General features: G+C 48.5%; 2 protein-coding genes across 8 annotated transcripts; both read left to right on the forward strand.

Annotated features, from left to right (window-relative positions):
- Positions 1–2,199: 2,199 nt before the first annotated feature.
- dlg1b (discs large MAGUK scaffold protein 1b) lies at positions 2,200–20,689 on the forward strand. Of its 7 annotated transcripts, XM_087811543.1 has the most exons (26): positions 2,200–2,753; positions 3,745–3,876; positions 5,124–5,287; positions 5,583–5,633; positions 9,526–9,690; positions 9,921–10,028; positions 12,277–12,366; positions 13,872–13,925; positions 13,997–14,047; positions 14,107–14,231; positions 14,874–15,180; positions 15,586–15,730; positions 15,805–15,934; positions 16,013–16,169; positions 16,705–16,807; positions 16,880–16,994; positions 17,062–17,238; positions 17,298–17,361; positions 17,949–18,045; positions 18,434–18,475; positions 18,543–18,593; positions 18,677–18,778; positions 18,962–19,134; positions 19,226–19,335; positions 19,768–19,859; positions 19,920–20,689. In XM_087811543.1, the coding sequence occupies exons 1-26, from the start codon at positions 2,735–2,737 to the stop codon at positions 20,024–20,026; spliced, it is 2,931 nt and encodes a 976-aa protein (XP_087667669.1). In that variant the 5' UTR covers positions 2,200–2,734; the 3' UTR covers positions 20,027–20,689. The 7 variants fall into 7 exon arrangements, with proteins under 7 accessions (XP_087667669.1, XP_087667670.1, XP_087667672.1 ...); XM_087811544.1 differs by lacking the exon at positions 9,921–10,028; XM_087811546.1 differs by lacking the exons at positions 9,921–10,028; positions 12,277–12,366 and having other exon boundaries at positions 2,201–2,753.
- A 189-nt stretch (positions 20,690–20,878) lies between these two features.
- Positions 20,879–23,752, forward strand: LOC148063914 (uncharacterized). The gene is made up of 3 exons (XM_087811559.1): positions 20,879–21,183; positions 22,762–22,950; positions 23,014–23,752. Exons 1-3 carry the CDS (start codon positions 20,931–20,933, stop codon positions 23,592–23,594), a joined length of 1,023 nt encoding a protein of 340 aa, XP_087667685.1. The 5' UTR covers positions 20,879–20,930; the 3' UTR covers positions 23,595–23,752.
- Positions 23,753–23,813: the final 61 nt, after the last annotated feature.

Genomic DNA, 23,813 nt, shown 5'->3' on the forward strand with positions numbered 1-23,813 from the left:
GCATCATGGGAAGGAACATTCATGCTCCATCTGCTTCTCTGTTCACTGATGACAGTGTTCAGAGGATGACTTTCATCATCTATGCACAGCATAAAACACTGGCCACCACAGACTGGTAAAACATGCAGATAAGCTTCCTGCAGATGTTAAATGATCTGAGCGTCAGAAAGTACTGTCTACTCTGAACTTTCTAAACACATGGTCTCTGTTGCAGGACCAGTTTACTGTCCAGCAACACACCGAGGAACTAATAAGTCTACTTCACCTGTAAAAATCGCCCGAACAAAAATAAATACAGTTTCAATTAACTTATTTTATATTAAAGGTATTTTTTTAACTTAAATATTAATTTAGAGTAGAGTTGTCATGGGTGTCCCATCAGTTTGTGTATCACATACCATGGTGATAAATTATGTAGAAAGAGTATTTGGGGTCATAGTCCTGCAGAAGGTATCCGAGGACGAGGTTCTGGTAACGCTAAGGAAGAGATTTGAAACGTCTGAACCCGGTTCTGTACTTCCTGAGACAGGGTTCTGGAAATAAATAAAAAATAATTTAAAACTATATTTAAACATGAAAACCTGCCAGTGTGATCTGTTTGTTTGCTTTGTGTAGTGAAGCGTTGCGTTGTTCTGGGACTCTTAATTGTTTATGGCGTCAACTAGGAGGAGCAGTGAGAGCAAACTAACACTGGAGGTCGCTGTTGAGACGATGATGCGGCGCACTTTGACATCAGAGGTAAGTATAACTTCCTGTTGTTGTTGTCTCCTCTGCCATGGAGCTGAACTTTCAGTAGGGGTGGATCACAGGATGATGGGTGGATTCACATACAGAATACAATCCAACCGATAAAACGACGTAAGCTGTTAATAAAGTTCTTGGTTGGTTAATGACTCAGGAACTACCACGTAATGTGAATAGAGACAATTAAAAAAATAAATAATAAAAATCAAGATTATGTTTGACTCTTAATGATTTAGTTGTTGCCTTGACTTAAAACATGCCTGATCTCCTTCCCTTGGGTGCCCAAAATAACATTCCTAACTTTATTTAATTAAAGTCTTGAAAGGATGAGGATGACATGACATTTATATGTTGCTGCTGACATGGCAGAAATAGCTCGAGTTAGCATTATTAGCAGGACAGGGGGCGAGTCGTGCAGCGACATCTCGCCGGGTCAGCCGACTTGTGTACTGTGGCTCTATTGTCAGTCCGGTCCGTGGCCCCGGGGGTCAAAGGTCGACGACTTCTCCGCCGAGTAAAAAACAAACGTACCAATCAGGACGCGCCCGCCGCCGCCACCGGCATCCTCTTCATAACGTTGACGCCGAGCCAGGAATGAGTATGTGTGTGTGTTAGGATTTATCTTCCATCTGCATCCCAACACGTTGCCAGTTTTTCATCTCAATCTGGACTTGATGCTCGGAATTAATCTTCGGCATGAATCTGAACGACAAATTGCGTACACGTTACTGGTGGTGGTCCGGCTCTGCCCGAGGTGGATCATGTGTGGTCGGGACGTTGGACCGAGAGATGTTGAGAGATGTTTGTGATGATAGTGGACGACCTTCCTGAAGTTCATCCATTAAACATGTCGTCTAAAAATATAAAAAAACTTCGGCGCCAGCTTTGATCATCTGGAGCAGCGCCAGCCTGGGCAGGAACATGTGTGTTTTGGTACAAGCATGTGTGGTCACCACAAACATCTGGTTCAGAAAACAGTGTTGGACGCCCAGCTGTGTTCCAACATCTGTCTCCAGTGGTGCGTTCAGGTGCGTTGATATTTTCAGTGACATCCTGGTCAGTTGTGTTTTTGTTGATGGTTTCACTCCTGACCCTGAAGACCAGGGCCGAGGTGGACTTAGTCAGGAGTTGTCCCAGAAAGCCAGGTTAAGGAGGACATGCGAGGACTTTTCTTCTGAATCCATGTTTCCATGTATTCGTCTTCAGATTAACTCTCATTAATCTTAATCCCTCCTTCCCTCCTCTCGTCTTGATCTCTCCCCTCCTTCCTCCCTTCTTTTCCCCTCCTTCCTTCCTTCTTTCCTCGGAACTGCAGGTGAGCCGTCAGGTCGGACTTGGAGGCGTTTCGAGAGTCACATGGTTCGAGTCCCAGTCCTCGACGACGCCATTTTGGAGGAAAGTTTGGAATCCAGAGCTGGAGGAGGAAGAAGAGGAGGAGGAGGAGGAGGAGGAGGAAGGAGAAGAGAGGAGGGATCTACACGCAGAAGTTTGACACGAATGCAGTGTTCGGGGACAAGAGTGCGGCCCGATTGAGAGAGTCGCCCTGGGTCCGGGAAGAGTTCGAGACTGGATCTGGACCAAGTGATCTTAACGGGACCCAAAGTTTTTTCCTCAGACCCAGGGAGCCCGAGCTGACGTGGGCCGGTCTCCCTCTCACCGCCTTTCTCTTGTGCATGAAGTTCTGCGGAAAGACGTTCGATTTCCCACTTTCACCGGCCGTCGGTTCGGGGCTCGGCGGGGCGGGCGGCGTCTCCGGCGGGGAGAGAGAGTCTCTGACAGCCAAGTGTTCGGAACTTGTGGTTCTTAATCCCCCCGAACCCTCGCTGTTGTTGTCGCTCTTCCGGACAGTTCGGGCTCGGGTCGGGACTCGGTGCCGCCGCCGCAGAGGGTTCGGCGGAGACGGAATAAATCGATCGAGCCAGCGAGGAAGGTTCGCATGTGGCTAACACACAAGTAGCTCCAGTACCGGCCGAACCGACCCGAGCCAGACATGCCCGTGAGGAAGAAAGGTAAGCCGCTTTCACTTGCGAGCTAGCGGTGCTAACGGGTGTCCGCCGGGGGAACCGGGCTGTGAACAGAATCCATGCATGTGAACGAGTCATACCAGGAGGTCCAGATAAGGGGGCTTTTAAATCGAGCCCGTCCGGCCTTACCGAACCGAACCGGTCAGGTGAAGTGAAGCAAAACTAGCGCTAACAGTTAGCCACCGCTGCTACACAACTTGTATGTGTCTGAAACTATAAATAAACTCCAGGAGGGGGAAACATTTTGCACCTGGTGGAGGTTCGGTACCACCGTACGGACCCGAACCTTCCGCCTGACTCTCGCCGAAACTTCCCCGGAGAAGTTTTTTGAAAACAAAATATTATACGGTCAAACTTTTGAGTCCAGCAAGTAGCCGTATCCAGCAGGGCCGCACCTAGCCGGGCCCGGGGCCCAGTCGGGATAGACCCGGGCTGGGGTTCTCGCAGCCTTTTGGCTCAGCTCGGTTATCATCACCTCCGCAGCTCCTTGTTAATAAGACAGTTGACAGCTCACCACAACGTCTCTGGGAGAAGAAGAGAACCATGGTGTCAGAAGTGGAGGTCCCGGGTCCAATAGAAAGTTCTTCACACAGTCAATGAGGGATCGATGAAGGAGTGACAATGAATTGATGGAGTGATTAACTGATATTTCAGTTCAATTTGATTTAAAGTGTCAAGACAGATAGGGACATTTTATGTTGCGTCAAGACACTTCACAGTTTAAGTAAAACTACATTGGCCTAATGACCATATGAAAAACATATGTAATAAATTATAATTAAGTAACATGGATTAATATGAAAAATTCATGTCAAAGTGAAACTTGGTTTAAGTGTGTTGACAAGTTTTCTCATGAAGGAAAAGTGTCTCACAAGTTGCCACTAATCGCTTCAAACCCACTTAACATGGAATGCAAAAGCCAAATCAATGAGACACTGTCAACAGAACCAGACTGTCATGGATTCTTCTCTTGCAGATGCTCAGCGAGCCCTGCTTCTGCTGGAGGAGTACCGGGCCAAGCTGAGTCACGCAGAGGACCGGCAGCTCCGCCTCTCCATCCAGAGGGTCATCGACATCTTCCAGAGCAACCTGTTCCAGGCCCTCATAGGTGAGGGTCCGGTCCGTCGCATCTGGTTTGTGGATGAATGTTGGGGTCCGGTCGAACTGAAGCGCCTCAAGTGTGATGTTAAACTGTTTTGAGAACATTTTCTGAACGACTTTCTGATCGAGTCGCCGGTAAATGTTGGTCGGGACAAAGATGGTGTTTCCTGGTGTGTCGACTGAGACATGATACCCTCATGTTGTTCCCTGACGTGGTCAAATCCCCGATGTCCTCCTGAAGCAGGCATTGAGACCTTCAGTAAGAACGTGGATCCAGATGGTGGTCTTTGGTGGATTATAGAGGAGATGTGGCGACCCGCCAGCCCCATAATCCTGTTTTTTTTTTTTTTTTTCAACTTGACTTCAATTTGTTGTTGAGACACACTGACACACAGAACAACACACACTCGCATTCGGAAAATCACAGACATGGTTCCACACACAGGAACTGTGGCAGTGATGATCATTGTCTCTTTGCACTGATGATGGTTTTCAGGCCCAAACCGGGTCGAGTTTTGCACCGCTGTTGTTTGGTGTGGTTCTGGTCTGTGGAGGAGAAATTATTTTTGGTCTTCTCTTCTTAACCGTCTGATCTATTTTCACCGGCGGGCCGGCGACGCCTGTCTTTGCTCTGCTTTCCAACCAAACAACGTCACTGTGTTGGATCAGAACCGGTCCCACACGTCAAGGGCATGTTTCTCCCTTAGAATGGGGCCCACTTCTGGTTTAGGTCTGTCATTTGGGAGTGCAGGGGGTCTCAAACTTTACTGGCTGGAGGGCAACCAGTGGTCAAGACTGGGCCACAAGCTGAGGGTATTTCAGCAGTTTTTCTGAACGTCTTTGACAAATCTGATTTTTATTCTGTTGTTAATTATTTTTAATATATTTTTTTAGTTATTTTATCAATTTTTTCCATCTTAACTACTTTATCAAAGCTATTTATAAATGATAACATTTGATTTGATGATCTTTATTTAGTTTACCATCTGAAGTTAAGTGAAAAAACTCTGCAGAATATGCCGAGTTTTTTCACTTAACGTTTTTTTCACTTAACGTTTTATTAGTCTATCTTTTGTCTTTATTTTTCTTTGATCTATGTTCTTTCTCTTTATTTCTCTTTGTTCTTGTTTTTATTTTTATGAATAATTGTTGTATGGCTGTGTCTAATTGGGAAAAAAAATATTTACCGAAGGAGACCTCCTGAGGGATCAATAAAGTTCTACCTAACCTCTCATCCCTCTTCGTCCTCCTCAGATATCCAGGAGTTTTATGAAGTGACCTTATTGGACAGTCAGATGTGGGTGGAGTCTTCCAAGGTGGTTGACCCGGTGACCCCCGTCAACCTGTGGGACTTCTCCAGCCTCCAGAGCACGACGGTGACCTCGGACACGCTGCCCAGCCTTAGCACCAGCATCGAGGTACGAGTCACCCATTCATTACAGTTTGTCGGGCGGAGGTTGCTGGTTCCATTCCAGGATGACTTAAGTCTGATGTAGTCCATGTAGTTGACATCAGTCTGATGATGAAGATGATCAATGTGCTGGACTTCAGGTCCTCAGTGAGTCTTTGGGGAAGGTGATGAAGATGATCATCAATGGTCAGGGAAACCGTGGCCTCAATACTGTGTTGGTTGGGAACCCCTGCTCGTGGCCCTCATTGATCACCGATATGTGTCTCTCTCTTCTCCGACTGACTACCCACCTTCCCCCCAAGGACTCCCCCCTCCTTATTGAAATCCTCCACACGTTGGCCAACCACCCACATGTAAGTACTGGCCAGGGTCAGAGGGTCGTCTTGTCTGCCGCATGTCCCACCCAGGCTTCAGGTCCAGGGGTCAGCGGGCGGTCTTAAGATGTTGCTAGACGAAGATCCTTTGGTCACATGATCAGAGACCAGGAAGTCACTGGCGGTGGAGTCGGGTACTAAACACCTGGTGAAAAGATGAACCAGTTAACCAGGTGCCATCTATTAGTGTTGACTTAAAACCCACGCGCACCGTCAGTCATTTCAACCGAGTTGACACTTAATCCAGTCGCTGCTCTGATCATGTGAAAGCAAATTAGTCGTGACGTCAAGTAGGGGGTGTCAACGTTTACACAATATTTTTTTTCTACACGCATAGTCGAGGATTGTAAAGCTGTTGGACTATGAAACCACTGAAGGGTTCCGTCTCCATTCAAACACCTCCTAATCCCATTACATCAATCCCTTCCAGTAGTTATCAGACACAAATAATGTATTTTTGTAGACCCAATTCAAATGGGTTCTACATTAAAGCCAACATAACGGATAAATCACACAACTTAATTTATCCTATTTTCCGGACTAGAAGGCCCACTTAAAATCCTTAAATCTTTTCAGAAATCGACAGGGCCTTGACTCCCTATTACCCCGTTATAAGCCTTAAGTATTAATTCTGGTTTAACTTGCTGACCTCAAACCAATTTCATGTGGTACAGGGTGCTCAGAATTGTGTCAATGATGATAGTATTTCTCTGTGATGCTCCATAGTGAGCTGCACTGTATTTATTAAACCCTGTATAACTACAAAAACACTTATTTATGAATACAATGTGTCGTATCTTTAAATAATTTTTGGGTAAAGTTTGTGGTTGCTGTCCAAGTCTAGTCTGAGTACTGGTCACCAAAAACACATGCCTTATTTATTTATCTATCCGTGTAACCGTTCACACAGACATGTAGACGTTGACACCCCTAAGATTGAGCTCTTACTGCTGTCCTTGTCCGCTTGTCTGAGGAGGCGACATTTTGAGACAGTCTGCTGGGTCATGGTGGGTCGCTTCATCCGTGTCTTGGTCGTGTTGGTCTGTCGGTGCTCCTCCTGGTCTGTGGGCCGCTCACTGCCGCTGGGCGAGAACCAGTTCTGCTCAGGACCATGGCCATCAAGTGGCTGCGGGTCTCTGTCATGAGGGTCCTGTCTTCTCAGACGTGCTCTCACAGAACCTGGTCCGAACAAATTGGTTCTGATTTCTGGAGAATCAAACTGTTTTTTTTTTTGTTTTTGTTTTTTGTGGACTATTTCTTTATTTGAGTCTTTAGCTGCTGACACCAACGTGTGAGGATGAGTGACTCAAACCTTCAACCGTCGTCTGTGGATCCCACGACTCCCTCACACGATGTTGATAGCGGCTAGCATGCTAACGGCTAGCGTCATATGTTCCTCTTCCTCAGACTTTTGTCATAGGTTTGATTCAGTGACATGCGTGTGGTCCAGATACAATTCAGAAACTTTACCAGTTTTGAAGGTTCTGGTGAGTGACCGGAGGAAACTCGGGGTCCAGAGTATGATCAACAATCTGCCCCCATTAAACATCCAGACTTAAACCGAAGTTCATGGTGAGAGTGAGTTAGTTGCTGTTTCTTAAATGTCCAGCAGGGTTTGTGACTTGTTGCCAGGTGAGGGTCTAACACAGAGGTGGGAAGTCTTTTTTAACTTTCACTTGAAATGCAGTTAAATTGCTTTTTGTCCGACTTTTTGGAAAATGTATTAGTTAAAATGATATTTAATACAGTATTGGGGTGTTTATACTGGTTGAATTGTGCAGCACCACCTCATTGACTTACAGATAATTTGATCTGAGTGGTCTTTTAATTCCTGAGTTAAGTTATGCGTATATAGATGAGGATATGACTGACTTTGAAGTTGAAAGTTCCAACTATTTCTCCAAAACTAGTTTTGTAATTGTTGTAAATGAATGTTCTGCCATCTTGTTAAATTCAAGGCAGGGGCTTTGAATTTCAATCATTTTCAATTCATAGAATGCTCACTTTCACACACTCAAATGTATGTTCCACCTGGGTTAAATAATTTCCCGAAATCATTAGATGGTAAGTAAGTAATTTTTATTTATATAGATGGAAACATTGTATAAACTACTTCTCCTGCGCTTTAATTTTTTTTAGGGGGAGATAATTTGACAAAAAAGAAAGAAGAGGGGGACAAAAGTCATTAAACAAAAAACATATATTATTTAGAGACTAGTAATAAACTCTAAGTGGAACACTTGGCTTATATAACTTCATATTCAAGTGATGAGTCAAAGAGTCCAGCAGGGGGCGCCACTGTCACAGCGATGAAGACCACCGGGTCAGCTTCCTCTGAGAATCCGATAGAAAAAGGTTTCTTCTAAGCAACGTTAAGTTCTGGACACCAGGCTGCTACTCTGGTGATCACTCGGAGACCAAGACCACCTTCTGCGGGGCACGCTGTTTTTCCCCCTGTCCACGGAAGTACCTGAAGAAGACCGGCGAGCTTTCCTCCTCTTCACCCACTCCTCTGTGATTCAACATCCATATTTCTGACGAGTCACGTGACCATACTCCCACCACCTCCCCCTCTAATACATACTCGCACACATACAAGAGGGTCCAGAGTGAGGGAGAGGACGCAGCTGAAGGAGGTGAAGAGGAGGGATTATAGTCTTCGAGAGGAAGGCGAGGTAGGGCAGGGGGGTGAGACGGGCGGGAGGAGTCGTGCTCGCAACTCTGCGATGGAGCAACGTGAGGAATGAAGCCGGATGCTGAGAGCTGGGAGCAGCAGCAGCAGCAGTGGAGGAGGGAATGCCGGGCAGCGCGGGAGGAGCCCCGACATCAACAACGGGAGGAGGCGGGGGAGGCGCGTGTCAGGGGGCGGCCCGGTCCAGTTGGAGGATGCCAGTCCGGCCCCCGAGAGGAGGACGCTTGAGTGCTTCTGCCCTCTTCTGTGTCACTGCAAAGTGGCGTGCAGCAACAGCGGAGTGTCCCTCATGTTCGGCTGCAAGGTGGGTGGTCCCTGTGGGGGGGCGGAGCTACGCGTCTTGTTGGGATGCGGGTGGTCCGGGTCCTGGTTTCGATGTCCGGACCGCCGCTGCTGCCCCTCAGCCTTTTTCTGTTGTCGTGACGATGGTGATGTTAAGAATCGGAACTTTTTTGGACGGGAACTTTCCTTAGTCGCCGGGTCTAGTTCCTGATTGATGTAGCATGTCGCGCTGTTGTCGTCATGGTGTGTTGTCACGTTGTTGCCACGCTGTCCCGGCGTTGTCGTAATGTTGCCGCGGTTCTTTTTACAAGGTGTTCCCGGGCCTGTTTTAGTGGTGTCTATTGGCAAGAATCAGAATAATGTTACAGGATCAAATACATGATATGTTGTGATGCTGTAGTAACGAGGATATATTTGTAGTATTGTTGAGTACTTGACTCTGGTGTTGCAGGATTTACAGACCACATGACTCTTGACGAAGTCTTAACTGCTTTCATTTGTTTTCAAACCAAAATACATCCAAACATTAGCTTTAAAAGCTGCTGGAGTCACTGTATCCTCTCGTCCATAGGATTTCACTGTTTATTTAGCTGCTAAAGATGTAATGGCTGCTGCCATCTACGGGCTGGAGGTTTCATTGCAACACAACGATGAACAAACGCAGTGAATATTTGCATGTTAATTGTATATAAAAAATATCGATACAGTGCTGTTGTATATTGATACAGTATCGTGAAAAGAAAATGGCGATACTTAAGTGTATCGATATTTTCGTCGCCTCCATTTTCCCACCTTGTTGCTGACGTGCAGCTGCAAAGATTCATGTTGCGTTTCACAACTGAAAGTTGAGTGACGGCTGTCAATCGTCTCCCGTACCAACCGCTCTTTTGTCTCCAGCAGAGGTACCGGCACCACGACGAGGACGCCTCCCCCCAGGACCACAGCTCCCTGCAGCTGACTGAGGAGGGGGGTCCGGAGCTGGTCCAGGTGTCCGAGAAGAACCTGTCCCAGATCGAGAACGTGCACGGATATGTGACGCATGCACACATCTCCCCCATGAAGGTTAGTTCTCACACACACACACACGCGGGCAACGTCGCACACGCACTAAATGAGTCGGGGAGCGCCTCCTGCTGGACACCGAGAGTTGACGACCATCGCAACATAAAAGTATTGGTCGGGAGAAAAGGCCGGGTCGATGACATCATCGCCCTGGTGTGGGCTGTGTGACATCATCGCCGTGATGTCGTCCCTGAAAAGTTGACCTGCGAGACTCTCCTCGTGTCCTGCAGGTGGCGGTGGTCGACTGCGTCTTTGACGGGTCTCCATTAGGACCGAGTCACACGGACTTCCCCTCCCCCACGCCCTCCTGCTCCTCCAACCCGTACCCCCCCATCCAGGTAACTACTCCCCCCTTCACCTCCCGTGTGTGTGTGTGTGTCTGTGGTCCAAGCAATGCATGGCTAAGTGTTGCCTCAACGTCAACGCTCGTCCGGCGCTCACTCCTGACGACGCCAGTGATTACTCAGCAGTTTGTGGTGGAGCCGAACTGCTGAGTCATGTTTGAGGAGGAAGATGAAGAGAGGAGGAAGGGAAGGAGGAGGACGTGGGAGGAGCAGACTGCTGAGACAGAGAAGCTGCTCGATGTTCTCTCACGGTGTCGCCTCCTCCTCTTCCTCCTCGGGGCTCGCTGCAGCTTTTTGTCTGACAGGAGGAGGTGGGAGGAGGAGCCCCCCCCCTCAGCTCCCCCTCGCCTCTCTGCAGCAGAGAGTACAGAGGAGGCGACAGCAGCAACATGCTGAACTCGCCCTGGTTCGCTAAAACTATCGGACGCCGCGTCATCGGCACCCTGAGGAGAACCAAAAGGCTGCAGCGCCGCCTACTGGTAGGTCAGATAAGTGGGTTTATGAGGGGGGGGGGGGGTGTTTGATGATGTCATGTGACTGCAGCAGGTGGCAGTGCAAACCTCGGTGTCAGACTTTGTCGTTGCTCATGTTGAACAAGACCTGCGCAGCACTTCTGCTGGATTAGCATCTTGGTTGAAGCGCAGAGAGATGATGTCACGCTGATGCTAGAGAGACGTCAGAGACAGAAACACATTCTCACTCTTGATCGTTGCCTAATGTCAGAGGTCACGAGTCATTGTGATGTCACTCAGGGCAAAGTTTAATCTCAGGGGGAAATGAGACCACAAAGAGAGCCATGATGTCATCAGTGGTGCGCCATCATCTAAAGTTGTGTTTTTATGTGTGGAGAAAAGTTCTGCTGGAACACACAAACTCAAAAAATGGAACAAACACACCAATGAACACACTGTAACATACATACAAACAAACACGTAGAGTACAAACACACATGAAGTAAGAGAGAGACATACACACACAAATGATCAGACAAACAAAATCGCACACTAAAAGACACGCATGCATACAAAGAGAGAGGACTAATGCATGCGGATGCGCAAATTCACATACGTCCAAATACACACACTAACACACACACACTCACAGATGGACACAAAAAAACTGAGCTACACCAATGAAACGATAGAAAACGCACACAGAAAGATACACAAAACCACACACGCGCAGATCGACAAAATGTTACACACACACACCAAACAACACACTGAGAAGAAAACGCACACAAAATCAGATTTACACATATACAAATAAAAACAAACTTACAGGGAGAAGTAAGCGCACACAGAGGAACACATTCAGAAAGACACAAACATACACACACAAAAAAAACCCCACACAGTCCGGGGGACAGACATGGATTATTCATGGGTGAGTGAGGTGCTCCTCCCTGTTCGGCCCCCCCGGTGCTGACAAGTATGACCAGTGGTGGGGTGGACAGTAACGGGAGGTCAGTCCACCCGAGTGTTCCCGGTCAGCAGGAGTCCGGTCTCGCCTCATCCTGGGACATGAGCTCCCGGCCACCCCGCCAGGACCTTGCCTGGGGGAACGGCGACTGTAGGAGGCAGCTCTGGGTGGACCAGCTGGCGACCCCACTGCCTCAGCAGCAGTGGGGGTCCCAGGCCCATCCCCGGGTCCAGGCGTCGCTGGCCCAGTTCACCGCCTGCACCGTGCCCGGCTCGTACCGCGCTCGCAGCCGCTTCCTCAACCTGCGCGACAGCGTCAAGAAGAGTCCCACCAAGAGCACGGCCAAGGTCTGCGGGCGGCCCAAGGTGCCATGGACCCCCTTCTCCTTCAGCCAGGTAGAGTCGAGGCGAACCACGAGTCAAGTGGATCCCATTTCTACGATTGTTTGTTGCCATGGCGACGGCTTTAGTCCTGCTTGGGTACCTGGAGTCGTGCCCGACAGAACCACCTGACGCAGGAATCTCTCAGCTTTCTCTTTCAATTTGATTCTGTCGGTGTGTATGTTTGGGGGGGGGTTAGGGGGGGTTGTTGGCGGGTTCAGGAAGTAGGGCTGCGGATCAATGGCGTCGATGTGAGAGCTAATTTTAGCAACACTGCTTTTACATAACGGAGCAGGACACACGTGTTCCAGCAGGAAGTGTTGAAACTTCCAAATCCATGTTTCTCTGTGTGAACTCATCCTGTCACTCACTCTTCCTCTCGCTCATGCTTCTCCTGCTCTGTGTGTGACACTCTGACCTTTGACCCCCTCATTGTCCAGCAGGCTGAGGTCACCACCCCGTCCTCCATAATCCCTGTGATTCCCGTCTCACCAGCCGAGACCCCCACCATCATCCCGACAGCCCCCCAGGTTCTGTGAATGTTTCTGTCTGTCTCCTCTTCCTCCACTCGTCTGTCTCCTCTTCCTCCACTCGTCTGTCTCCTCTTCCTCTACTCGTCTGTCTCCTCTTCCTCTACTCGTCTGTTTCCTCTTCCTCCACTCGTCTGTCTCCTCTTCCTCTACTCGTCTGTCTCCTCTTCCTCTACTCGTCTGTTTCCTCTTCCTCCACTCGTCTGTCTCCTCTTCCTCCACTCGTCTGTTTCCTCTTCCTCCACTCGTCTGTCTCCTCTTCCTCCACTCGTCTGTCTCCTCTTCCTCTACTCGTCTGTCTCCTCTTCCTCTACTCGTCTGTTTCCTCTTCCTCTACTCGTCTGTCTCCTCTTCCTCTACTCGTCTGTTTCCTCTTCCTCCACTCGTCTGTTTCCTCTTCCTCTGATCGTCTGTCTCCTCTTCCTCCGCTCGTGTGTCTCCTCTTCCTCCACTCGTCTGTCTCCTCTTCCTCCACTCGTCTGTCTCCTCTTCCTCCACTCGTCTGTCTCCTCTTCCTCTACTCGTCTGTCTCCTCTTCCTCTACTCGTCTGTCTCCTCTTCCTCCACTCGTCTGTTTCCTCTTCCTCCACTCGTCTGTCTCCTCTTCCTCCGCTCGTCTGTCTCCTCTTCCTCCGCTCGTCTGTCTCCTCTTCCTCCGCTCGTCTGTTTCCTCTTCCTCTGATCGTCTGTCTCCTCTTCCTCCACTCGTCTGTTTCCTCTTCCTCTGATCGTCTGTCTCCTCTTCCTCCACTCGTCTGTTTCCTCTTCCTCTGATCGTCTGTCTCCTCTTCCTCCACTCGTCTGTTTCCTCTTCCTCCGATCGTCTGTCTCCTCTTCTTCCACTCATCTGTCTCCTCTTCTTCCACTCATCTGTCTCCTCTTCTTCCACTCGTCTGTTTCCTCTTCCTCCACCCGTCTCTTCCCTCTTCCTCCACTGTCTCTTTCCTCTTCCTCCACTCATCTCTTACCTCTTCCTCCACCCGTCTCTTTCCTCTTCCTCCACTGTCTCTTTCCTCTTCCTCCACTCTTCTCTTTCCTCTTCCTCCACCCGTCTCTTCCCTCTTCCTCCACTGTCTCTTTCCTCTTCCTCCACTCATCTCTTACCTCTTCCTCCACCCGTCTCTTCCCTCTTCCTCCACTGTCTCTTTCCTCTTCCTCCACTCATCTCTTACCTCTTCCTCCACCCGTCTCTTTCCTCTTCCTCCACCCGTCTCTTTCCTCTTCCTCCACTCTTCTCTTTCCTCTTCCTCCACTCGTCCGTCTCCCCTTCCTCCACTAGTCTGTCTCCCCTTTCTCTGCCCGTCTGTCTTCGCTTTCCCCACCTTTCCGTCTCTTCTTTTACCACCTGTCTTTCTCTTCATCCACCCATCCGTCTTGATGTCCTCGCTCTGGTGGACTCGTGAGGACGTTGACATGGTGATCCTGGTTCAGTCCAGCAGCTGGTCTGATGTCGTTGTGGGTCTGTGTGAGTCATGTTGACTCTGAGTGTGTGTATTCTCCTTCAGGCCAACCCTCCTCCTGTGGTGGTCAACACGGACAGTCTGGACACGCCCCCTTATGTGAGTCTCCAACAGGTGTTTGTGATACCTGTCACGGTGCTGACTGTGTGTGTGTGCACGTGTGTGTACAGGTGAACGGTACAGAGGCGGACTATGAGTACGAGGAGATCACTCTGGAGCGGGTACGTTTGACTTGTCCAGTTTGTTGTGTGCGTCAGTGCTGAGGTGGTTCTCTGTGCAGGGGAACTCGGGTCTGGGCTTCAGCATCGCTGGCGGCATCGACAACCCTCACATCGGAGAAGATCCGAGTATCTTCATCACCAAAGTCATCCCGGGAGGAGCTGCAGCACAGGATGGACGTCTCAGGTCTGTGTGTCATTCCAACTTTAAATTGTTGAATTTAGCACATTACATGTTGAAATTTCTTTTAAAAAATAACGAATTTCGATTAAAATCAGTATTATATTTTAATAATGTAATGAAATAAAAACAATTAAATATTATTTTTCACCATAGTTTGATATCACCAGTCCAACAATTAAAAAATAAATGTTAGAACTTAAAATGTATACAATATAATGATATTTTTGAAATTCAATGTAAAAATGTGGGTCAATGCCAAAAGAGTACCGAGCTACACCTTTCAGCCAATCAGGCGACACCCAGACAATCATGTGACGGCGTAGAAGATTAGCTTTGTACTCTTTTGGTATTGTCTTGTGACATTGCATAACATGTTTATACTGAATTAAAATGCTATGAATAATATTAAATATCTATGTATCTATATTCAAATTATTACATTTAAATAATCAATAAAAAGAAATTCAACCTTTTCATATATATATTTTATTGAATTTAATTATAAATTGAAACGATTCAGTGTCGACGATGGAACATTTGAGTAAAAAAGTTGTAACATTTGAAATGTAAAATGCAGTGATTCAATATCCTGATCTATACTTTCATAGTGTCACTACTAAAGGTTGTATGGTCTCCATCACTCAGGGTCAATGACGTGATCCTGCGGGTCAACGACGCCGACGTTCGTGACGTGACTCACAGTCGTGCGGTGGAGGCGCTGAAGGAGGCGGGCGCTCTCGTGCGTCTGTACGTGAGACGCAGGAAACCGGTCGCGGAGAAGGTGACGGAGATGAAGCTGGTCAAAGGACCCAAAGGTCTGGGCTTCAGCATCGCAGGCGGAGTGGGCAACCAACACATCCCTGGAGACAACAGCATCTACGTGACCAAGATCATCGAGGGCGGTGCTGCGCACAAAGATGGCCGCCTGCAGATTGGAGACAAGCTGCTCGCTGTGAGACACGCACTCGAGTAGAAATGCACACATGAGAATGTTTAAACCTTTTAATTTTTTTATTGAAAAGCTGTCAATGCTTCTCGATTGTGTGCATCTGCGTGTTGCATGATTGGCACTATTATACAAACTGTTTTATATTGAATTCAAAATTCTACAAATAAAGAAAAATGTATAAATAAAAAAGTATATATATTCAAATAAAAAAAACAAATTTAATTCAATTCAATTAAACAAATTAAATATTCCAATAAAAAATAATTAAACGTAATTATTTAAAAGAATAAATGCTTTAAAAAAGATGATACAATTAAGAAAAAAAGAAGGTTTTTAATATTTGAAATTAATTCAACCATTCCATATTCTGCTGGCACTGATTTCCTTCCATCTTTTTGTGTCAAACAGGTCAATAGTGTGTGTCTGGAGGAAGTCACCCACGAACACGCCGTCACTGCCTTGAAAAACACACCCGATGTTGTTTACCTGAAGGTTTCGAAACCCACCAGTGTCTTCGTCAACGATAGCTTCGCCTCCCCCGACCTCTCCAGCTGTGAGACACACACACACTTTATATAAATTAAAGTAAACACAAGGTTAAACCATCTCTGTATGTGCGGCCGTCAGCGTTCCCTCCACACCTGGACAACCACATCAGCTCGTCCAACTTCCTGGGCCAGTCTGCGCCTCCGCCTGCTTCAGCAGGACGTTACTCACCGACCCCCAAGAGCATGCTGGGAGAAGATGATGTCACAAGGTAAGGAGTCTGACACACACAACTGGGTTGTGGTTGTTTGCTGTATGTGAGTGCGTCTTGACTGATTCTGGACCACAGGGAGCCCAGGAAGGTGATTCTGGTGCGAGGAGCGGCGGGTCTGGGCTTTAACATCGTAGGAGGAGAGGACGGAGAAGGAATCTTTATCTCCTTCATCCTGGCAGGGGGAGCAGCTGACCTGAGCGGAGAGCTGAGGAGAGGAGACCGGCTCGTGTCGGTCGGTACAAACACAAGCACACACTCGTATGGAAGTATGTCGGTGCCATCGTAATATCTGTCTGTTTCACTATTATACTATTACACTACTTACTTTAAACACCTTCCTCTCTCTCTGTGTTTGATGATCTACTGACTCCTTTAAGAAACATCTTAAGACGTTTCTATTTGTTCAGGCTTTTCCTTGATTTTCTGGAACTCCTGTTGTGTTGTCAGTTTTATCTTGACCTTTAAAGTTTATACTTTATTGAATGTTGTTTTGATTGTTTAAGCGCTTTGTGACCCTGGTCTGGAAAAGTGCTAAATAAATACAAATTACTTACTTGCTTACTATTATACCGACATTTTTACATGGAATTTAAAAGGTTTCTAATTTAAAATGATTGAATTCTCTTACAATTTTTATCTTTCAATACTGAAAATACGAAATTAAGTTATTCCTCGAAAATAAAAAAAAATTAAAGTCTGAAAGGCACTGATGTACTTCCATACACTCCTGACACTAAGACACACCGTTGACGTGTGTGTGTTGTCAGGTAAACGGCGTGGACCTCCGTAACGCCACTCACGAGCAGGCGGCCGCCACCCTGAAGAACGCCGGGCAGACGGTGACCATCGTCGCCCACTACCGGCCGGAGGGTGGGTGCTTGTCGAAGCTGTGCCCGCGAGGCCCTTTTTGTCACGTGACGGTCATGTGACCTGTGTCTCCAGACTACACCCGTTTCGAGGCGAAGATCCACGACCTCCGCGAGCAGATGATGAACAGCAGCATCAGCTCCGGCTCCGGGTCGCTCCGCACCAGCCAGAAGAGGTCGCTCTACGTCCGGTCAGTGGACACGCCTGGCGGATGTCTCTCCTGCGGGGATTCTGGTTCTGATGGCGTGTGTTCGCAGGGCGTTGTTTGAGTACGACCGAACCAGAGACTCGGGTCTGCCTAGTCAGGGACTGAACTTCAGTTTCGGGGACATCCTTCATGTGGTCAACGCCTCTGATGACGAGTGGTGGCAGGCCCGGCAGCTCACCGCCCAGGGCGAGGTGGAGGAGGTCGGCGTCATTCCCAGCAAGAGGAGGTAGGTGTGAGAGTGTGTGTGTGTGTGATGGTCCAGGTCTCACTCTGGCTGCTCCTCAGGGTGGAGAAGAAGGAACGAGCACGACTAAAGACCGTCAAGTTCAACGCCAAGTCCAGAGAGAGGGTGAGTTACGCTTGATGATACGACTCCTTACTGGAGTATGAGAGGGAAGGATGAGAGGGGGAAGGGACATGATGCGGGAGAGAGAGAGAATGGTTGGGAGGCGAGGACAAGATCATCGTTTGATTTGTGTGTTTGTGTTTGTTTGTGTGTGTGTGTGTGTGTGTGTACGCCGCAGTCACCTGACCTCTGCCTACTAACTAGACTCGTACTAATGTTTGCGTAACTGCATGTCGGCCATTTTTTCTAAACTTCCCTGCTGTCGGAGTGACACTCTGACGCAGGGACACGCATGACTCCGCCCTGAGGGCGAGACGCTTGACCCCGCTGCTCCTCCCGTACCCCCTGCCCCCCCCCCCTCACCCTCGGCTACAGCATGCGATATCACTAGCCACGCCCCCCTTCCCCCCCACCGGCTCCATAACCAGTGTTGCCGTGGTAACGAGAGCTCGGCGAATGACTAACGAGTCGTCGGCGACACTCTCGAGTCTCCTCTCGTTCACCTTCCGAGACCTTGACAGGAAGTGACATCACAATGATCGTTGCAGTCACATCTTCTCCTCTTCCTCTGCCCCTCCCCCTTTCCCCAGCAGTCCGTCAGTGACAAGCGTAGAAACCTGTTTACTCGAAAGTTTCCCTTCAACAAGAGCAGAGAGGCGAGCGAGCAGGAGACCAGCGACCTGGACCGTAAGTACCCGCCGCAGCATGGGGGGAGGTCAGAGGTCAGCGGCAGCAGGAGAGGTCAGAGGTCATCTGATTGGCGGCGTATGGTGGAAAATGTACAGGTCGCCGTGGCAACGGGACGTCCTTTTTTTTTTGCCACGGCGACCCACGTCCTGGACTGTCGCTGAGTAACGTATTTGTTTCTCCCCTCGCTGCTGACACGTCAGGACACGTGTGATGACATCATTGCGAGGAGTCACAGTGAGTATTGACCGCCCCCCTCCGAACCAGCTGCTCCGCCACAATTGTCAATCATCCTGCTGTGAAGAGCTGATCCTGCTGCCCCGCCCCCTCTGCCCGAACCCCGCCCCCCCCGGTCAGACCGATCAGCTGACCTCTCTTATGCTTTCAGAACACGTGACGTCCAACGCCAGCGACAGCGAGAGCAGCTACCGTGAGTCAGACCACGCCCACTTCTGCCGCCACGCCCTCTGCTGAGTAACTGTTGTGTCTGTGTCCAGGTGGTCCGGAGGATATGGTTCTGTCCTACGAACCCGTCACCCAGCAGGAGGGTAAGAACACCTGCATGTTACCATGGTAACATCATCATCATCAGCCCAGCCGTCATCGTTTACATCATTTCCTGTCTTAACAGTGAACTACAGCCGACCTGTCATCATCCTCGGACCGATGAAGGACCGGATCAACGACGACCTCATCTCGGAGTTCCCGGACAAGTTCGGATCTTGCGTGCCACGTGAGTCAGGCCTTGTATATATATCCTAATGTATATCTGTGACATCAGAATATTAACTTGTTTTTTAACATTTCAAATATAAAAAAAAAAAATGTAAAGCAATTTTATTTCATTAGATAATTTCGATCAAGTTCAAGGTTGACTTTTCTTTTTAAATGATTGACAAACTGAATGTTTTTCCAGATACGACGCGGCCCAAGAGAGACTATGAGGTGGACGGTCGGGACTATCACTTCATGGTGTCCCGGGAGCAGATGGAGAAGGACATCCAAGAGCACAAGTTCATCGAGGCGGGACAGTACAACAACCACCTGTACGGCACCAGCGTGCACTCGGTCCGGGAGGTCGCCGACAAGGTGAGACGACCGGATCAGGTGTCGGGTCCGCCTCGCAAAGAAACCGCATCCTTCTGAGTTACAACAAACGCTCTCTAATGTTGCGGCTCAGGGCAAACACTGCATCCTGGACGTCTCTGGAAACGCCATCAAGCGCCTACAGGTGGCGCAGCTTCATCCCATCGCCGTCTTCATCAAACCGCGCTCGGTCGAGAACATCATGTGAGTCACAAGGCCTGCAGTTGTTTGGCAAGATGCCTATCACAATATCGGGGCAAAGATACTATATAATGTATTGCTATACTCTAGTAACAAGGATATATATTGTAGTATTGTCGAGTACTTGACTCCGGTGTTGCAGTATTTACGGACCAAATGACTCTTGACAAAGTCGTAACTGCTTTCATTTATTTTGAATCAAAAATATGTCAAAACATCGGCTTTAAGGATTCGACTGTATCCTCTTGTCCTCAGTCATCGCTGGGATCTTGCAACCTTTTATTGTTCCTTTAGCTGAGGAGGACGTAATGCCATCTATTCGCACTTTATTAAAATATAAACCCTTAACGTTTTGGAACTCATTACAGTGTTGGTGAATATCGATATATTAAAAATATCGCGATACTTGGGTCACATGATCTCTGTGGTCCACAGGGAGATGAACAAGCGTCTTTCGGAGGAGCAGGGTCGGAAGACGTTCGAGAGGGCGGGGAAGCTGGAGCAGGAGTTCACAGAGCATTTCACAGGTGAGGCTTGATGCGGACAAACACACCTGTCGACTAAACCCGTCTCCGGCCTGTCTGCAGCGGTGGTCCAGGGCGACACGCTGGAGGAGATCTACGAGCAGGTGAAGCGGGTCATCGAGGACCACTCTGGTCGCTTCGTGTGGGTCCAGTCCAAGGAGAAGTTGTGATGTCATCGCCGGACGCCGGTGGTCCAACTTCATGGTTCTGATCCTGCGAGAGAAGCACACACACACACGGGTCACGTGACCGGTACGACGATGTAGCCGCTGCACCTGCAGGTTATGGGCGGAGCTTCGACAGGAAGTGAAACTTTGCACGTTTGCTCTTCAGCACAGGACGACCTCCCCTCCCCTCCCCCCCTCGCTAACACGCCTCCCTCTGCTCGCCGCCGTTCCCCCCAACGGCGGCCACGCACACTTGAGCTACGCAGGTTCTGGCCGGACAGAAGGAGCCTTCACATTTCAGCATTTTTTTTAGACTGACGCCAATTTTAGCTGGTTTTTGAAGACCCGGAGCTCTGGCGTGACGTCGGATCGGCGTCACACTCTCGCTCCTTTTTATCACGAGAGAGGTTCATGAACTCACTATTCCGTTTGCTTCGCGACGGCTTCCTCTGCTGGGCCGAACCTGCCGCTTTCAACGCTTGCGCGTCGTGAGGAGGAGCTGAAGATTCTAAAAAATATTTAACCCTCGTGAAACTGCCTATTTTCTAACGACGGATCTGAACTTTCCTTCCGATGCTCGTACGGATAGAAACTATTTTTCTCTTTGGTTTGGCGCCTCCTGTCTTTGATCTTCTTTTGTAAACTTAATAAAGTCTTAACAAGAAAGTCTGGTGCCTCCATGATGCCTTTGTGGGAATCGTCAAAGGTATTCTTTCCAGCAGGTTTCATTGGATGTTGGACTAGAACCGGGTCATGGTTTATACGTGGTCTGGTAAATGATGTCAAATATTTTATTCTGACGTCACCAAGGCCGGTTCACGAGGCGGAACCAAAGTTCGTGACGTCATATCGGAGGGACTTCCGCTCGCCCCTTGTTTACATCCGGTTTGACTCCAGCACCACAACCATGTCTCCCTTGGACTCTCTCCGACCGCAGCTCGCGTCCATTATGGAGGTTCTGACCCAGTCGGCGGTGGCGGAGATCTGCGCGCTGCTGGACGGAACCTACTCGCTGCTGCGGCTCGAGCTGTCGCGCAGCCGCAAAGAGAACGAGCTTCTGCGGCGGAAGCTGCGGACCACCGCCCTGAGGGCCAGCACCAGGGTCCAGCTGACCGGCCCACGGCCCGGTACCGACGGGCGGAGGCAGACGGCGACGAGAGGTCAGTCGTCTCGCCCCGACATTATTGTGGTAGAAATATAACGTTGCGCTGACATGACAGCCTATGGTGGTGATGAACTGTGACGTCAACAACATGCGACTTTAAGAGTAAGACCGCTATCACAGCCCATCGTGTTAATTTATCAATAATCTCTAAAAGAAAATATGTTCACAGGAGAAAAGTAGATTTATTCAAGACAGTCACGTTTAGATTCAAGTCCTTTCAATATTTTGTCAATTATTGTTTTGACTTTGACCGTCTGTTGCCTCAACAACTTATTTACAATTTCCGCTCATGACAGATGTTCAGCAGTCATGGGTGCGGATCCACTAATGGACAAGATGAACTTCTGTTACAGGCTGTTTCCCTTCTGTGATGTTAGAAGAACCGTTGAAAAGATAGTGTAGAACGTTATTGATTCTTATTGCTTGTTGTTAAGGTAAGGTAAGGGTAAGGTAAAACTTTATTGATCCCTCAGGAGGTCTCCTTCGGGAAATTGTTTTTTACCAATAGCCAGCAATTTTTCATAAACAATAAAAAATAATACATAAAAAATAAAATAAGAAGAACATAAAGAGGAAGAACAAGATGACACAATCTAAGTCTAAAGATAAAGACAAAGAACATAGGTCAAAGAAAAACAACAAAGACAAAAGATACAAAGACTAACATAGAACAGAACATCCAGATACTCTCACTCCACTCCTGCCCCGAACTCAGAATTGTACAATTTAATAGCCCGAGGGATGAATGAGTCCCCGAGTCTATTTGTTTTGCACCTGGGTAGGAGCATTTATGCACTCATTCTGCTTCTCTGCTCACTGATGACAGTGCTCAGAGGATTATTATTATTACAAGATTTTATTAAGTAAGTCATTTTTATTTATATAGCGCTTTTCCAGACCAGGATCACAAAGCGCTTAAACAATCAAAACAATATTCAATAAATTATATACTTTAAAGGTCAAGACAAAACTGATAACACAACAGGAGTTCCAGAAAATCAAGGAAAAGCCTGAACAAATAAAAACGTCTTAAGATGTTTCTTAAAGGAGTCAGTAGACTCCATCAAGCGCAAAGAGAGAGGAAGATCGTTCCAAAGCTTAGGAGCAACAGCCTGGAAGGATTTCTCTCCTCTGGTCCTGAACCGTGTGCGTGGAACCATCAGTAGATTCTGATCCACAGACCTCAGAGCCCGAGCTGGGGTGTAAGGCTGGATCAGATCAGTGATGTAAGGAGGAGCCTGACCATGAATAGATCTGAAAGTAAGAACCAGAATTTTAAAGTTGATCCTGAAAGAAACTGGCAGCCAGTGAAGAGTTTTAAGGATCGGAGAAATACGAGTTCTTCTACTAGAGCGGGTCAGAATTCTCGCTGCAGAGTTCTGAATCAACTGCAGGTGAGACAGATCCTTCTTGTTAAGACATGAAAACAAACTGTTGCAGTAGTCCAGGCGAGAAGACACAAACGCTTAACACTTAACCATGTAAAGGTATTCTTCTTACACTCTTTCTGCAGGTTCACTTTGGATCTTTCTTTTCCCCCGTTTTGACATTAAAGTGTTTCTTGTGTCTCCAGGTAAGACGCCTCCTGTCCGATTTTGGCCTCAGGAGGCGCTGACTTGTCGAATCAGCCTGCCAGCCTGTGGTCCGGTGTCGATGGTTCCGGATCAAACTCCTGAACGCGTGACGCCATCAGGTTTGGTCACGGCAGCACCTGCGAAGGTGATCAAGACGGAGAGTGACGTCGAGTCCTGGACGCCGCCAGGTGAGTCGACACTGGTTAATGAAAAGGGTTTTTGGTGATGTTCTTTTTTTGCTTCTCTCTCAGACGAGAAGGTGGAAGCACCGCTGCAGGTTAAACAGGAAGTGGTTGATTTAGACGGGGCTTCAGAGGACCAGGATTCTCCGGGCTGTCTCGCCGCACTCAGAGACGCCGCCGACGTGACGGCGTCTCACCGACCTGCCGTCTTCACGGGCAGCCAGCAGGAGGCGCCCATGCCCGAGTACAGATCCCCGGAGGTTGAGACGACCTGGAGCAGGTGTGAAGATGACGGCGGACAAAAGAAGTTGTACAGGTGCAACTTCTGCGGGAAAACCCTGGCGTGCCTGAAGAACCTGAAGACGCACCTGCGCGTGCACACGGGCGAGAAGCCGTTCGTCTGCCCGCTCTGCGGCAAACGCTTCTCCGACTCCAGCAACCTGAAGCGGCATCAGAGCGTGCACACCGGAGAGAAGCGCTACAGCTGCTCGCACTGCGGGAAACGCTTCGCCCAGTCGGGGTCGCTGAAGGTCCACATGAGCGTCCACACAGACTGTAGCCAGTTCACCTGTTCCATCTGCGGCAAGACCTTCATCTCCGGCAACCATCTCTGTCGACACCTGGCCACCGCCCACCGGCCGTCGTCATAGTAACGCCGCCCGAGAACACGAGGACCGCATCTGTACTCTGGCTCGAGGATGTCTCAGAACATACACCAGACTAACCAGAAGCGAATGACTTTTTATGTGATTTACATTTTTATTATTACAATTTCTTTTCACAATAAAAGTCTTCGACCTCAAAACAATTCCTGCCTTTTTGATTTTTATATTTAAGTGACACAAAGCTTTTATTACATTCTGTAGTTA

Source organism: Callionymus lyra, chromosome 16, assembly GCF_982586985.1.
Source record: "Callionymus lyra chromosome 16, fCalLyr1.hap1.1, whole genome shotgun sequence".
NCBI lineage: Eukaryota > Metazoa > Chordata > Actinopteri > Syngnathiformes > Callionymidae > Callionymus > Callionymus lyra.